Source organism: Loxodonta africana, chromosome 25 (genome assembly GCF_030014295.1).
Source record: "Loxodonta africana isolate mLoxAfr1 chromosome 25, mLoxAfr1.hap2, whole genome shotgun sequence".
Classification (NCBI taxonomy): domain Eukaryota; kingdom Metazoa; phylum Chordata; class Mammalia; order Proboscidea; family Elephantidae; genus Loxodonta; species Loxodonta africana.
Genome location: NC_087366.1, coordinates 17101630 through 17119601, shown reverse-complemented (window position 1 = coordinate 17119601; position 17972 = coordinate 17101630). Strand labels below are relative to the sequence as shown.

Genomic DNA, 17972 nt, shown 5'->3' with positions numbered 1-17972 from the left:
GGAGCACACTGACCATCTGAGACTATGGGAAGTGGTGGTAGGACAGGGGAGGTTGCCTAACAAGACTGCACAGCATTGACATCATCCTCAGAGAAAGAAAGTTGGAACAGGGTAGTTAACTATGATACATTGTTCTTTTAGGAATAGTTTAAATGACAGGCAGTTTATCCTAAGCTATTAAAAAAAAAAAAAAATTCTATTGATTTAGTTTTGTTTCCATCTCATTATTATTGTATTTGATGAAGTTTTCATAATTTTCTCTCTTTTGTTTTAGGTATTAAATGGCTCTTTTTCTTTGGAATTGGTCAGTGAGAAATACTGGAAAGTGAACAAACCCATGGAACTCTATTATGCACCCACAAAAGAGCACAAATGAGCTTTTACTAAAAACAATTCTGAGAATGAACTTTTTAATAGCCTAGTTCTTTAATATTAAAGATGTACCATCTTTACTTTTATAGACAGACTCTTGGATATGCTGTTCAGTTTTCTTTCTGAGCCAGACCAGTTTACACTATTAGAACCTTTCCCCCTTAATTTAATATTTCCTTTTTGAAAGGGACTGCAGTTACTCAGTACTTTTTCTCTCCTTTAAAAAATCTAAGTTGTGTTTTTTTCACAAAGTGTGGTTGCATTTCAAGGACTCTTTTGACCCAGGAATTTTTCATACTTGTGTATTTTAAAGTGGTAATTCAGTTGGCCATCCTTCTTCTGCCCCAAAGTTTTTTAGGCCTACAGAATGTTAAAATGTATTCTGAATTTTTTCCCTCCCCAGAGTCTTGTATATTTATAGTTTTCTATATAAACATAGTATCTTCGTGAAGACCAAGACTCAAATTTACTGTGCTTAAAAAAATTCTCATAGGATTATTATTTTCATGGTATTTTCTTCCATAATATCTTATTTTAAAAAGAGGTTCTTTATGAACTTAGTGTCCATTGTCATGCAACGTTACTTTTTTTTTCCATTTTTTCTTGTAATTATTTTGGAGTCTCTGATCCTGGGAAGAATAATCAAACAAAATCTCAGGTTCTGTGAGAACTTGATTCATACACATATCTCACTGAAGAAAGGAAAGTTAAATTGGTCGTCGGTAGTCTTCAAATGTATATTTAAAGAGGTCTTTTTTTTTTTTGTTTGTTTGGTATTAGTTCTGTTGTCACTTCAGTTTCTTTATTATGTGTGTTTGATATTTTTGCCTCTTGAAATACCAGAGAGATATGGAGATATTTTGCACTTTAGCCTGATGAAAAGTACAAAATACGTTCAAAGCTTCCCTAACTCTTTTCTTATTGGTAGCCACGTAAGTTCCAACTGTAATGTGGCACATAGAACTAACAATGGAAAAAAAAGTTTGCTTCTGTATGAAAAACGTGTTTAACATTTTGGGTTGCTAATGTCAGCTTATAAATTTGGTGCTCTGCTAATTACACACTAGAGAAGGAGGTTCACAGAGCTTGAGTCCTGCCTTGGTGTGTAGTGAAAAATAATTTTGTAGAAGAATGCCAGCTACTAACATCATTCTTCTCCTGTTGATTTACTTTAATACTTGAGGGGGTAGTGTTAGGTGTTTGGGAGCCGGAAGGCTTTATTTTGACAGGTCACAAATAAGATGGACTTGTGTATTACTTGTCATCCCTGTCCTGATTATCTGTATGTTTCCAAGTTTGTATTCTCACAGTATTTACAAAGACATGTTTGCATTAGAAATTAACCCCCAAAGGGTTTTTGATAGGAGGAAGTAGTCCTCCAGCACCATTGTAACTAAAGCCTGTCTAGTCATTGTAAATATTTATCTGTCAATTTTGACACCGTGGGGCCAGCTTGATGTTTTAAATCTTCAGCCCAGTATGAAAACTTCAAAGACTTATTAAATTTTTTACCATTTTATTGAAGATATTTAAAATCTGTTTTTACAGTTTTTTTGGTAATCTATACCACAAAATTTCAAAATCACCAAAAATTACAGGAAATTTTGTATTCAATTTCTTTTTTGGTGTAATGTTAAATTGTATAGGTTATTAATGCATGTCCACTGAATATAATCCTGGTTTTGTGATATAACTGCTTACATTTTATTGGCAACATATTAGACTAGTGATTGCATTAAATAACAAATTCCCATTGTGATTATTAACTGAAGTTTTGTCTTTAAACAAATTATTTGTGAATATAAGCTTTGTGCTTAGAGAACGTGTGCTTATCTGTCAGTATGGGAGGATGAAAACTCTTTGTATCATTAGTGAATTCATTGGATATGTAATCCTTTGCAGAATATAATATAGGTATTTGATAGATCATTGAGTGTATTGTGTTCTTTGTTTTGGGGGGTGGGGTGGGGAGACTGTTTATCATCACTACCACTCACAGTTTTAACTGTTCTTAAAGTATTATCTAGGTAACTTCTCTAACCACCATCTCAACCTAGGAGCAAAAGGCTTACCAAACATGGTGAGACATTGTGATAGCAGACTTTTGGATACATTCTCATTTTTAATCCTCTAAATTGTTTCAGAAAGGCAATTCCTTGTACACTTGAGAAAACTGAGGCTCAGAGTTGTGATTTTAGTAACTAAACCCAAAATAACTGAAATGCCAAATGGAAAAAGCCATCTCTTTTCAAATTCTCATTGCATTCCCATTAGAGAGGGGAACACTACCTAACTCCCTCAATGAGACGAGCATTACTTGGAAGCCAAAGCCAGTTAAAGATACCCCCAAGCAAGCAGAATTACAGACCAGTATCCCTTAATCGAAACCCTGGTGGCATAGTGGTTAAGTGTTACAGCTTTTAACCAAAAGGTCGGCAGTTCACATCCACCAGGCGCTCCCTGGAAACACTATGGGGGCAGTTCTACTCTGTCCTGTAGCGTCGCTATGAGTCGGAATCGACTCTAAGGCAGCGGGTTTGGGTTTTTTTGTGGGATTTACCCCAGGAATGCAAGGGTGGTTTGATCTAAGAAAAATCAATGAACGTCTTATATAACATCACTAGAACAAAGAAAAACATGATCATCTCAGTTGAAACAAAAACACCTTTTTGTGATAAAAATGCTCATCAAATTAGGAATAGAAACTTTGGCAACTTAACAAAAAGACAATAGAAACTTTGGCAACTTAACAAAAAAACAACCCAGTCATAAAATGGGAAAAGGACTTGAGTAGACATTTCACCAAACAGGACATTCAAATGGCCACCAAACACATGAAAAGATACTCAATGTCATCAGCTATCAGCTGCAAATCAAAACCACAATGCGCTATCATTTCACTCCCACTAGGATGGCCAAAATTAAATACAATAACAAATATTAGCAAGGATGTGGGGAAATTGGAACCCTTTTCCATTGCTAGTGGGAATGCAAAATGGTACAGCCGTTGTTGGAAATTTTGTTTGGGGTTTCTCAGAAAACTAAAAAGAGAGCTACCATATGATCTAGCAACTCTACTCCTAGGTATAATACACCCAAAAGACTTGAAAGCAGAGAGCTCAAAAAGAGACTTGTATACCAGGGTTCACTGCAGCACTATTGACAATAGCCAACAGGTGGAAACAACCTGAATGGCAATCAGCAGATGAGTGGATAAACAAAATATGGTATAAACATACAATGGAATACTAAGCCAGTAGGAGAAATTACATCTTGATACTTGATAGAATACAGGTGGAGCTGGAGGACATTATGCTAAGTGAAGTCAGTTACAAAAGGACAAATATTGTATGATCTCACACACAAAAAAAGGCAAATGTATAGAGGCCAAAGTTTATTAGTGGTTACCAGGCGCAGGAGGGAGGGAAATAGGAAGGGAGGTTAACGGTGATGGAAAAATCACATTTTAAGGGTAGGGTTGCCTATTATTGTAATTGCTGTCAATAAGTTACGTACCTATAAAAAGTCGAATTGGCAAAAGTAGTGTGGTAGATATATTTACAACAAAGACAAAACAAAACAAAAAAAAACTGTTGAGGCTGCTGTGTACAACCAAAACCTCATAGGATTTAGTTCCTTGTTTTGGAGGTTTAGGGTCATGGTTTCATGAGACATCTCAGTTAATTGGTCTAGTAACGTGTTCAGTGCTTCTGTTCTACCACCTACTTCATCATATAGTGCCTGGGATCTTAACAAGGCACAACAACTGGTCTCTATTCACTTGGAGCAACAGAAGGAGAGTCAGAAACAAAAGGAGGATATGGAGTGTGTGGCTAATATTCTCCATGAACAACCACCTTCTTTGCCATGAGACCAGAAGAGTTGGATGGTGCCCAGCTACCATTACTGAACATTTGGATCAAATATTCTATAAAAAAATCATGATAAAAAAGGGGAAAAATGCAGAACAGAATTTCAAAGTTTCATGGACTCCAGACTTTCTGGAGCCAGGGAGGCTGGATGAACCCCTGAAACTATTGCCCTGAGGTAATCTTTAAATCTTAAACCAAAAATAACTCCTGAAGTCTTCCAAAAACCAAACAATAATTTAGCTTAACTACTAAAAAATGTCTGCCTTGAGCATTATGTTCTTTTAAGAACTATGGGATCAAACTGACAAGAGCAACTCCAAAAATTAGGAACCTTCTGGGGCAGTGAATTTATGTTAATGAGGGAGGCACAACTCAAGGGTGAGAATGGTTGCAAAACTTGAATGCAATCAATGTCACTGAATTTTACATGTAGAAACTGTTGAATTGCTGTACATCTTACTGTGTATAATAAATTAAAAATGGACTAGAAGAGAAATTCCTCAACATGAAAAACCATTCACGAAAAACCTACAGCTAACATCTTAGTGGTGAAAGACTGAAAGCTTTTCCTCAAGATCAGGAATAAGACAAGGATGCCTGCTTTCACCACTGCTAAGCACTTAGGATTATACTCCAAGTTTTATTGTTGTTAGGTGCCATTGAGTCAGCTCCAAATCATAGTGACCCTATGTACCACAGAATGAAACACTGCCGGTCCTGTGCCATGCTCACAATCGTTATGCTTGAGCCCATTGTTGCAGCCACTGCGTCAATCCATCTCATTGAGGGTCTTCCTCTACTCCGCTGACCCTGTACTTTACCAAGAATGACGTCCTTCTCCAGGGACTGATCCCTTCTTATTGCAGGACAACATGTCCAAAGTATGTAAGATGCAGTCTTGCCAAGGAGCATTCTAGTTGTACTTCCTCCAAGACAGATTTGTTCATTCCTTTGGCAGTCCACGGTATATTCAATATGCACACCAATGCCACAATTCAAAGGTGTCAATTCTTTGGTCTTCCTTACTCATTGTCCAGCTTTTGCATGCATATGATGTGACTGAAAATACCATGGCTTGGGTCACGTGCACCTTAGTCTTCAAGGTGACATCTTTGCTTTTCGACATTTTAAAGAGGTCCTTTGCAGCAGATTTGCCCAATGCAACATGTCTTTTGATTTCTTGGCTGCTGCTTCCATGGGTGTTAATTGTGGATCCAAGTAAAATGAAAGCCTTGACAACTTCAGTCTTTTCTCTATCATGATGTTGCTTACTGGTCCAGTTGTGAGGATTTCTGTTTTCTTTATGTTGAGGTGTAATCCATACTGAAGGCTGTGGTCTCTGATCTTCATCAGTAAGTGCTTCAAGTCCTCTTCACTTTCAGCAAGCAAGGTTGTGTCACCTGCATAACAGAGGTTTTTAATGAGTCTTCCTCCAGTCCTGATGCTCCATTCTTCTTCATACAGTCCAGGTTCTCAGAATATTTGCTCAGCATACAGATTGGATAGCTTTAGCTATGGTGAAAGAATACAACCCTGATGTCCACGTTACCTGACTTTAAACCACTCAGTATCCCCTTGTTTTCGTCCCAACAACTGCCTCTTGATCTATGAGCACAATTAAGTGTTCTGGAATTCCCATTCTTTGCAATGGTATCCATAATTTGTTATGATCCACACATTCGAATGCCTTTGCATAGTCAATAAAACACCGGTAAACATCTTTCTGGTATTGTCTGGTTTCAGTCAGGATCCATCTGACATCAGCAATGATATCCCTGGTTCCACATCCTCTCCTGAATCCAGCTTGGCTTTCTGGCAGTTCCCTGTTGATACATTGCTGCAGCTGCTTTTGAATGATCTTCAGCAAAATTTTACTTGTGTGTGATGTTAACGATACTGTTCAATAATTTCCGCATTCAGCTGGATCACCTTTCTTGGGAATAGACATAAATATGGATCTCTTCTAGTTGGCTGGCTAGGTGGCTGTCTTCCAAATTTCTAGGCATAGACAAGTGAGCGCTTCCAGTGCTGCATCTGTTTGTTGAAACATCTCAGTTGATATTCCGTCAATTCCTAGAGCCTCGTTTTTTACCAATGCCTTCAGTGCAGCTTGGACTTCTTTCTTCAGTACCATCAGTTCTTGATTAGACGGTACTTCTTGAAATGGTTGACTGTCAACCAATTCTTTTTGGTATAATGACTGTGTATTCCTTCCATCTTCTTCTGATGCTTCCTGAGTCGTTTAATATTTTCCCCATAGAATCCTTCATTATTGCGACTTGAGGCTTGAATTTTTTCTTCAGTTCAACCTGAGAAATGTCGAGTGTGTTCTTCCCTTTTTTTTTTATGCACATGTCATTATAATGACTTTGTCTTCTTGAGCTGCCTTTGAAATCTTTTGTTCAGTTCTTTTACTTTATCATTTCTTCATTTTGCTTTAGCTACTTGACATTCAAAAGCAAGTTTCAGTATCTCTTCTGACATCGATTTTGGTCTTTTCTTTCTTTCCTGTTTTTTTAATGACCTCTTGCTTTCTTCATGTATGATGTCCTTGATGTCATTCCACAACTAGTCTGGTCTTTGGTCATTAGTGTTCAATGCATCAAATCTATTCTTGAGATGACGTCTAAATTCAGGCAGGATATAGTCAAGGTTGTACTTTGGCTCTTGTGGACCTGTTCTAATTTTCTTCAGTTTCAATTTGAACTTGCATACAAGCAATGGATGGTCTGTTCCACAGTCGACCCCTGGCCTTGTTCTGACTGATGATATTGAGCTTTTCATCTCTTCCCACAGATGAAGTTGGTTTGATTCCTGTGTATTCCATCTGGCCAGGTCTGTGTGTAGAGTTTGCCGTTCATGTTGGTGAAAAAAGTTATTTGTAATGAAGTTGTTGGTCTTGCGAAATTGAATCATGTGATCTCTGTCATCATTTCTATCACCAAGGCCAGATTTTCCTACTACCAATTCTTCTTGTTTCCAACTTTTGCATTCCAATCACCAGTAATTATCAATGCATCCTGATTGCATGTTTGATCAATTTCAGACTGCAGAAGCTGGTAAAAATCTTCAATTTCTTCATCTTTGGCCTTTGTGCTTGATGCCTAAATTTGAATAATAGTCATATTAACTGGTCTTCCTTGTACGTGTATGGATATTATCCTATCACTGACAGCGTTGTACTTCAGGATAGATCTTGAATATGTTCTTTTTGATGATGTATGCAACGCCATTCCTCTTGAAGTTGTCATTCCTGGCATAGTAGACCATATAACTGTCTGATTCCAAGTGGCCAATACCAGTCCATTTCAGCTCACTAATGCCTAGGATATCAATATTTATGCATTCCATTTCATTTTTGACGATTTCCCATTTTCCTAGATTCATACTTTGTATATTCCATGTTCCACTTGTTAATGGATGTTTGCAGCTGTATTTTCTCATTTTGAGTGATACCACATCAGCAAATGAAGGTCCTGAAAGCTTGCCTGCATCCACGTCATTAAGGTTGACCCTACTTTGAAGAGGCAGCTCTTCCCCAGTTGTCTTTTGCGTGCCTTCCAACCTGAGGGGCTCAGCATCTGGCACTTTATCAGGCAATGTTCCGCTGCTACTCATAAGGTTTTCACTGGCTAATTCTTTTCAGAAGTAGACTGCCGAGTCCTTCTTCCTAGTCTGGTTAGTCTGGAAGCTCAGCTGAAACCTGTCCGCCATGGGTGACCCTGCTGGTATCTGAATACCGGTGGCACAGCTTCCAGCATCACAGCAACACTCAAGCCTGCACAGTACAAGCTGACAGATATGTGGGGGCTGGAAGTTCTAGGTAGAGCAATTAGAGAGGCATCCAGGTCAGGAGGGAAGAAGTAAAACCATCTCTATGCAAGATAACAAGATTCTGTGTATCCAAAATCCCAAAAGAAAGGTAAAGCTAATAAATCCAGCCACCTTGCAGGACACAAGATTAAAAATCAGTTGTGTTTCTATACACCATCAATAAACAGTCTGAAAAGGAAACTGAGAAAACAATTGTAATTACCATAGCAGCTAAAATAAAATAGGTAAGTATTTAACCAAAGAGGTTAAAGACTTGTATTCTGAAACTATAAAACTGCTGAAAAAAAGAAAAATAAATGGAAGGACATCCTGTGCTTATGGATTGGAAGACAATATTGTTAAAATGGCACTACAACCCAAGCAATCTACAAATTCAATGCAATCCCCATCAAGATTCCAATAGCTTTTTTTTTTTTTTTTTGCAGAAATGGAAAAGTCAACCTTAAATTCATATGGAATTGCAAAGGGCCTGGATAGCCAAAACAATCTTTAAAATGAACAAAGTAGGACTCACACTTCCTGATTTCAATATGTACTACAAAGGTCCAGTAATCCAAACAGTGTGGTACTGGTATAAAGACTGATGTATAGGCCAATGAAATAGAATTGGAAGTCCAGAAATAAACCCATATGCTATGGCCAGTTGATTTTTGATAACTGTGCCAAGTCTATTCAATGGAGAAAGAATAGTTGCTTCAATAAATGGCACTGGGATAACTGGATTTCCATGTGCAGAAGAATGAAGTTAGACTCACACCTTACACCATATATAAAAGTTAACTCAAAATGGATCAGTGACCAAAATACAAGAGTTAAAACCATCAAAGTCTTAGAAGAAAATGGGGGTAAATCTTCAGGACCTTATTATACTTGGCATTGGATTCTTAGATATGACAAACCGAAAAGGAGCAACGCAAGAAAAAATATATAAATTGGACTTCATCAAAATAAAATTTTTTACAGCAAAGGACATTTATCAAGAAACTTAAAAGACAACCTACAGAATGGGAGAAAACATTTGGAAATCATACATATCTGATAAGGGTTTAATATCCAGAATAAAGAACTCCTACAATTAAAAGCCAACCCAATCAAAAAATGGTCCAAAGATTTAATACAACAAAATTGGAATAGTAGAAAACTAATAAATTCACCCAAAAGTCTCAAGCTAACTTCATACTTTCTTGGTGATTGTATGTTTTCCCCTGTATGAGTTTCCTAGTGCTGCTGTTATAAATTCCCACAATATTCGTTTCTTAAAATTACAGAAATTTACTGTTTTTGAGGCCAGAAGTCTGAACTTGGTGTTGGCAGGGCTGTTCCACCTGGAGGCTCTGAAGGAGAATTTGTTCCACGCCTCTGTCCTAACTTTTGGTTACTGCTGGCAATTCTTGGGATTCCTTAGCTTGTGGACACATCACTGCAATATCTGTCTCCATCCTCACGTGGCTTTGCCCTCTGTATATTCCATGTCATCTCCTTCCCTGTCTCTTACAACTTTGACTCATCATTAGATTTAGGGCCCTCCCGAATCCCAGATAATCTCATCTCAAATTCCTTACCTTAATAACATCTGCAAAGACCGTTAGTCCAAATAAGGTCACATTCTGAGGTTCTTGTGTAGACATATCTTTTTTTTTTTAATTCAACAGTCCACCTTCTGGTCTCCCTGAATTCACTTTATCCTATGTGTAAAATACATTTATTTAAACACATCCCAATAACTCCAACGTGAAAGCTGGACAATGAATAAGGAAACCAAAGAACTGATGCCTTTGAATCACAGTGTTTGCAAAGAATATTGAATATATCATAGATTGCCAGAAAAACGAACAAATCTGTCTTGGAAGAAATACAGCCAGAATGTTCCTTAGAAGCAAGGATGGGAAAACTTAGTCTCATATACTTTGGACATGCTATCAGGAGGGACCAGTCCCTGGAGAAGATCATGCTTGGTCAGCAAAAAAGAGGAAGACACGATGGATTGACACAGTGGCTCCAACAATGGGCTGAAGCATAATGATTGTGGGGATGGTGCAGGACTGGGCAGTGTTTTGTTGCTGTACATGAGATCGCTATGGGTCGGAACCGGCTCAACAGCTCCGAACCACAACATCTCCAAAAGTCTTAACCTATTCTAGCATCAACTTTAAGTCCGATATATAATCTAAATATCATCAACTCAAAATATCCCAAATCTCATCTGAACTGGTTATGGGTAAGAGTTGGTATGATCCAAAATTTATTTCCATCTGTGGACATGTGAACTGAAAAAGTACGTGCTTCCAAAATACAGTGGTGGGGCAGGCACAAGATGACACTCCCATTTCAAGAACAGTGAAATTGGAAGAAATAAAGGGGTCACTGGCCCCAACCAAATAGAAACCCAGCAGGACAAATTCCATTAGGTTTCAAGACCTCAAAGAATAATCCTCTGTGGCTTGATGCTCTGCCCTCTGGGGCCACGGATGGTCCATCCTCTAGGCCTATGGAAACCAAAAAAAAAAAAAAAAAAAACCGAAACCAAGACCATTGCCACTGAGTCAAGTCCGACTCATAGCAGCCTATGGAGGTTGCATACAATTAGGGCCTTTTAAAATATGGCTATTAATTTCCTTCCTGCCAAGAAAATTCTCCCTTAGTTGCTTGTGCTTTTGGAAATTTAAAGCTAGAAGCCAGAAATTTTGTAATTTATCTAATCAAGACTTGATTTAGTAAGTCAATTAGTCACTGCAGTCAAATTGATTGTGATTATTTTATCAGAACGTAACTGAAGAGAAATTTTCTTCAGCGTTCTCAAGTTACACTAAATTTCTTTCAAAAGAATTCCTTTAAATCCTAAATAAATTTTTTTTCATTGTGTGTATAGCATTAAATACCAATCTCTGCTTTGCTGTTGCTGGTTCTGTCTCGCTGATTCCAACTCATAGTGCCTCCATGTTACAGAGAACCGCCCTATAGCGCTTTCCTGGCTGTAGACTTTCCAGAAGCAGATCACCAGGTCTTTCCCTTGAGCGACTGGGTGAGTTGGAACCACTAGGAGTGGTTCTTGGTTTCCTTCACTGAAAGAACGACTCACCAGTGTCTCATCTAAACTGGAGGTGAGATGCTAGAAATTTCCTTGCTATAATGCAGAGAAAGGAAATCAAAGGCTTAGCAGGGGGAATGTTGGAGAGGATTTATTATGTGTGATCTGCTCACTATCCTCTAACTGATATCCCTTGTGAGAGCCCTATCGACTCTCTACAGGCCATTGAGAAATACAATGGTGAGCAGAGAGCATCAGTGCCTGGAAAGCTGCACAGGATGTCTGCGGGCCACACACGTCAGTGTGAGGCGCTTCATTTGAAATGGCTTCCCTGATTTATTGGGCATTGCCAAGACTGCTGTGTGTCAGAGACAAAGTAGTTCACTTTAATTGCTAGACTAGAAATGTGGGCATGGTTACTATAATGGGCAGCAGGACCTACAGGGTAATCAGTATAGTCTGACACAGGGATTTCTGGCTGTGGCTAATTGATTGATCATGTGATCCATAGGACCAAAATGCATGAGGCCCCCATGATCTTTGTAACCAAAAAGTATAGGTCTGACTTAAACTACTATTGAAGTCACAATCCCTCACCCAACTCCCAGACCTGATTCAATTTACATACCCAGAACCTTTTGAGAAAGGACCCTACCGTTAACAACACAAGTATGTACTATTTATCTTCCTTTTAGCCTTCCCCAGAGGAACCTGGGACCATTTACCACAGCAAATATGTTATGGGGGACAAAAATTCCTAGACATTTTGAGATTACGGAATTGGTTTGAATTCTAATTTCTGTGAGCCAGAACATCACTAATTTGTTCAGAGCCTTATGGAAGTCAGGTGATTAATGGAGTTATGACCCATACCCACCGCAGCAGCCTCAAACCCATCCCTTGGGTTACTTCTCCCATTTCCTGAGTGTGTGGCTATTGTGATAACAAGCAATCAACGGAATCAACACACTGGCTTCCTGACTTGGAATAAGAACTGGTTTTAATGGAGGATGCAACTGATATCACCATTACAATGTGGTCAACATTTGCAGTGTCCCAAATTACTATTATTATGGGAACAAGGCTGCTAAGGCAGAACTACATGACACTTCTAAGTATTTCTTCCTTTAGGGTGATGCAGTACAACATCACAAAGTGCCAAACTACTTCCTACCAAATTTTTCTTGAGAATATTGCCTTTATACGTGAAATTAGTACACATGCACATATATTTTAACTAACAGTAATTTACATGTTTCTGTATCAATTTAGCCTCCTGGCATAAAACCCAATTTCATCATTGATCAAAAGTAAGTCATGGTGATAAGAATTTAGCAAAATTTAAGACTGATATTCAATTTAAGAATATGTTCTACATCAGATGATCCAGGTGTCGGTTTGACTTCTGGATTTATAGTAATTTTTCTTATTAACTATACTAAACAAAATAATAACTAGTAATTTTTATTTCTTTTTGTGCACATTTGTAGGTTCTAATTTTAACTCACAGGAACTACAGAGTGGAGTTTTTCTTACGGTCATTATAGAAACTAATTCTCACTTCACCTGTTCCTTTATTTTATTAAAATGTATGCACTAATTGGAGAAAGAAAAAATCCTTTTGGAAATATGCTGTAATAACACAGAGATTTTCTTTTATATCTGCTAAATTAATATTCTATTTTGATCTACACCCCTCCTCCTCTAGCTTCTTTGTATAAGTCATAGGGATTTTTTTTTCTAATATGATGTATTTAAACCTTTTAGTTATAACACCACCCTTCCTGCAAGCTTCCAGATCAAACCCATTGCTGTTGAGTCGATTCTGACTCATAATGACCCTAAAGGACAGAGCAAAACTGCTCTATTGAGTTTCCAAGGAGTGGTTGGAGGATTCAGACTGCTGACCTTTTGGTTAGCAGCTGAGGTCTTAGTCACTGAGCCACCAGGGCTCCCCCTACAAGCTTAATGGTTGTAAAAAATTGCTTCCTCTAAGAAATACCCCAGTGTAAACATGGATCAAACCCTTGAGGCAAAAACCTAAACTTTAGTCTAAATCCTTTCATCCAAAATATATTCAAACAAAGCAACAATGATATTTATTAATAGAAACAAGACATTGTCTTCAACTAATTTTTAGTCATGTTAGCTCGGGCTGCTTATAAAAAAAAAAATTAACACACGTGCGCATGCACACACACAAAACCAAACAAAAAAAACCTCACTTCATAAAGTGACAAGTTTTACTTCTGAGAGGTAGCACAACCAAGCAAATGAATGCTTCACGCGCATTAACTGAGGCACTTGAGATCACCCAACCTGTTTAATTTATTACAGAATCTCCCCTCTTCAGAATTTCAGTGTTATGAACAGTTACCTTAGAACGACGGTCTCTACTTTGACAAAATCTTACTCTACCTTAAACTCATAAGAAAAATTTACTTCTATCAGGTAGGTATTTAATTTCTCAAAATTGAGTGATGAAAAAAAAAGTAATAAAGATCAATGTGGACAGAGGTGTGATTTCCTAAAACTGGAACACATTTTAATGTAACTGTAAGACGTATATAAGTCACCTGGTAGAATATGGTTATCTATTTAACCAAAAAAAACCAAACCCAGTGCCGTCGATTCCGACTCATAGCGACCCTACAGGACAGAGTAGAACTGCCCCACAGAATTTCCAAGGAGCAGCTGGTGGATTTGAACTGCTGACCCTTTGGTTAGCAGCCGTAGCACTTAACCACTACGCCACCAGGGTTTATGGTTTAGGGTCATTTTAATATTTAAAAGGCTTCTGGCTTTATTTCATATACAAATAGAAAAATGTAAAAATAATAAATCAGTGTTAAGTAGAGGTGTGATTTAGAATAGTAAAAGATGGCTTCTATAACATAAAATTCCAAACACTTTGCATGTGAAAATTTTCTGAGTTATTAAACAGTAGGGTGATCTCAGTCAGAAACCTGGTTTTACATATGAAATGTTTTCATTAAAATTTTTCTTTAAAATAAGAAAAACCTGGAAAGCACAGCTCCCAAACCAGCTAAATCAGAAACTGCTAATTTGCTGAATGAAAACAGCACTGTTTTTATTTTTACACTACTGAATTGGAAGTCTAGAAAAAGAAATACAGTTGGCATAGAGAACTAGCAGGCCATCTATGTCGACATCTGCGAATGCACTCCTCTCTACATTTACCATCTTCTGCAGCTGCTTGCTTCTGCTTTTTCATTCACTGAGATTTCAACTCTGTCAGCGACTGTATCTTCAGGTGCTGACTGGACTTGGCCCTCTGACTGTCCTCCAGTGTAGGTTGGGGTGCTGTACTTTAAAAGGATAGATTTAAACTGCATCAGAGGTGCGTCTGTACGAACACCCATTGGGTCAAAATGAGTTCGGCTTACTCGAAAGCCTGCTTGAGAAAGATAGCACAAAAACTTTTTTAACCTGCAATATGGAAAGGAAAAAAAATAATAAGGTTCTTATATTTGTATTTAAATCATACCATCATTAAAATAGAAAATACACACTTTGCCATTCACTGGCAGTCTTACTTTGGCATATTCATTCCTTTAATGCTGTGTCTGTGGATGTTGTAATAAAAGGGCGGATGTTCAGTGCTGGTATCAGCTTTTTGTCTCTTGGCTAAATTTGTGATCATTTCATTACTTTTTCTCTTTCCTGAAACACATACACACAGAAAGTTAGCACTCTCCCCAAATTTATAAACCAAATACAATTTTTATAATTACATACTGTATCAAGTCAAAATCTTTTGACACGCACAGTTTCAGCCTATCTATCCAATCTTAATTCTTAGGATTCTAGGCTTCATTCACTGTAATATTTTCACTATCTTCCACCTTTGAAATTTTAATATTTAACTGTTTTCTGAGTCTGAACTTTCTTTCTACCTTCAACTTCAAGCCTCAACTGAATTTCTATTTCCTATAGAAAGACATTGTGAATTCTGGGACAATCTGCTCAAATATTTCATTATTGTTAATACTATACTACTTGATTAAATTTTACCATTCTTCTTAGTTGTTTCATGTATGCATGCATGTCTTTTAAGTGTGTAAATACTTTCTCCCCAATTACACTCTAAGTTCCTGGGGATAATGTCCTTCATTTTTATACCTGCAGACTCTACTGAATGTCCAGTATTGCATACATGTTGTTGTTATTGTTATTAGATGCCGCTGAGTTGGTTCTGACTCATAGCGACCCTATATACAATGAAACACTGCCCGATCCTGTGCCATCCTCACAGTTGTTTTTATGTTTGAGCCCACTGTTGCAGCCACTGTGTCAATCCATCTCACTGAGGGCCTTCCTCTTTTTCATTGATCCTCTACTTCACCAAGCACGATGTCCTTTTCCAGGGACTGGTCCCTTTTACATGTCCAAAGTACGTGAGATGAAGTCTCGCCACCCTTGCTTCTAATGAGCATTCTGGCTGTACTTCTTCCAAAACAGATTTGTTCATTCTTCTGACAGACCATGAAATTATTCAATATTCTTCGCCAATACCACAATTCAAAGGCATCAATTCTTTGGTCTTCCTTTTTCACTGTCCAGCTTTCACATACATATAAGGTGACTGCAAACACCTTGGCTTGGGTCAGGCGTACTTTAGTCCTTAAAGTGATGTCTTTGCTTTTTAAAGAGGTCTATTGCAGCAGATTTGCCCAGTGCAGTATGTCATTTGACTTTCTGACTGCTGCTTCAATGGGTGTTAATTGTGGATCCAAGTAAAATGAAAGCCTTGACAACTTCAATCTTCTCTCCATTTATCGTGATGTTGCTTATTGGTCCAGTTGTGAGGATTTCTGTTTTCTTTATGTTGAGGTGTAATCCATACTGAAGGCTGTGGTATTTGATCTTCATCAGTAAGTGCTTCAAGTCCTCTTCACTTTCAGCAAGCAAGGTTGTGTCATCTGCGTATGGCAGGTTGTTAATAAGTTCTCCTCCAATCCTGATGCCTGGTTCTTTTTCATATAATCCAGTTTCTTGGAGTATTTGCTCAGCATACAAAGTATGGTGAAAGGATACAACCCTGACGCCCATCCTTCTGACTTTAAACCACGCAATATCCCGTTGTTCTGTTTGAAAGACTGTCTCTTAGTACACGTTCCTCATGAGCACAATTAAGTGTTCTGGAATTCCCATTTTTCACAATGTTACCCATAAATCTGTTATGACCCACAAAGACGAATGCCTTTGCACAGCCAATAAAACACAGGTAAACATCTTTCTGGCATTCTCTGTTTTCAGCCAAGGACTATTGGACACCAGCAACGATATCCCTTGTTCCATGGCCTCTTCTGAATCCAGCCTGAACTTCTGGCAGTTCCCTGTCCATGTACTGCTGCAACTGCTTTTGAATGATCTCCAGCAAAATTTTACTTGTGTGTGATACTAATGATATGGTTCAATAATTCCCGCATTCTGTTGGATCACCTTTCTTTGGAATGGGTACAAACATGGGTCTTCAGTTGGCTGGCCAGGCAGCTAGCTGTCTTTGAAATATCTCAGCACAGACCAGTGAGCACCTCTAGCGCTGCATCCGTTTGCTGAAACATCTCAATTGGTATTCTGTCAATTCCTGGAGCCTTGTTTTTTTCCAGTGTCTTCAGTGCAGGTTGGACCTCTTTACCATCAGTTCTGGACAGCATGCTACCTCTTGAAATGGTTAAATGTTGACCAATTTCTTTTGGTACAGTGATTCTGTGTATTCCTTCCTTCTTCTTTTCATGCTTCCCGTGTTGTTCAATATTTTCTCCGTACAATCCTTCAATATTGCAATGTGAGGCTTGAAGTTTTTCTTCAGTTCTTTCAGCTTGAGAAATGCCCAGCATGTTTTTCCCTTTTGGTTTTCCATCTCTAGTTCTTTGCACATGTCAACATAATACTTTACATTGTCCTCCTGAGCACCCCCCTTTGAAATCTTCTATTCGGCTCTTTTATTTCATCATTTCTTCTTTCCCTTTAGCTACTCTACATTCAAGAGCAACTTTCAGAGTCTCTTCTAACATCCATTTTGGTCTTTTCTTTTTTTTTTTTTTTAATGACCTCTTGCTTTCTTTATCTATGATGTCCTTCCACAACTCATCTTGTCTTCGGTCATTAGTGTTCAATGTGTCAAATCTATTCTTGAGATGGTCTCTAAATTTAGGTGGGATATACTTGAGGTTGTACTTTGGCTCTCGTGGATTTGTTCTAATTTTCTTCAGTTTCAACTTGAACTTGCATAGGAGCAATTGATAGTCTGTTCCGAATTCGGCCCCTGGCCTTGTTCTGACTGATGATATCGAGCTTTTCCACTGTCTCTCTCCACAAATGTAGTTGATTTGATTTCTGTGTATTCCATCTGGTGAGGTCCACGTGTACTGTCACTGTTTATGTTGCTGAAAAAAGGTATTAGTAATGAAGATGTCGTTGGTCTTGGAAAATTCTATCATTTGATCTCTGGAATTGTGTGTATCACCGACGCCATGTTTTCCAACTACCAATCCTTCTTCTTTGTTTCCAACTTTCACATTCCAATCACCAATAATTTTCAATGCATCTTAATTGCATGTCTGATCAATTTCAGACTTCAGAAATTGGTAAAAATCTTCAATTTCTTCATCTTTGACTTCAGAGGTTGGTATGTAAATTTGAATAACAGTCGTATTAACTGGTCTTTGTAGGTGTGTGGATATTATCCTATAATTGACAGCATTGTACTTCAGGATAGATCTTGAAATGTTCTTTTTGACAACAAATGTGATGCCATTCTTTTTTTCTTTTAATAATTTTCACTGTGCTTTAAGTGAAAGTTTACAAATCAAATCAGTCTGTCACATATAAGCTTATAT

General features: G+C 37.9%; 2 protein-coding genes across 4 annotated transcripts in view; one reads left to right on the top strand and one right to left on the bottom strand.

The window, feature by feature from the left end:
- The window catches only part of RNF2 (ring finger protein 2), a 47764-nt gene extending 45463 nt beyond the window's left edge, over positions 1-2301 (top strand). For both annotated transcript variants that reach the window (XM_064276517.1, XM_064276519.1), the window contains exon 7: positions 275-2301. In XM_064276517.1, coding sequence (XP_064132587.1) covers positions 275-376 — 102 coding nt within the window. In that variant the 3' untranslated portion in view covers positions 377-2301. The remainder of the gene's footprint in view (positions 1-274) is intronic.
- The window catches only part of TRMT1L (tRNA methyltransferase 1 like), a 57865-nt gene continuing 40987 nt past the window's right edge, over positions 1095-17972 (bottom strand). For both annotated transcript variants that reach the window (XM_064276516.1, XM_010590943.3), the window contains exons 15-16: positions 14664-14790; positions 1095-14556 (exon numbers count right to left, since the gene is read on the bottom strand). In XM_064276516.1, coding sequence (XP_064132586.1) covers positions 14304-14556; positions 14664-14790 — 380 coding nt within the window. In that variant the 3' untranslated portion in view covers positions 1095-14303. The remainder of the gene's footprint in view (positions 14557-14663; positions 14791-17972) is intronic.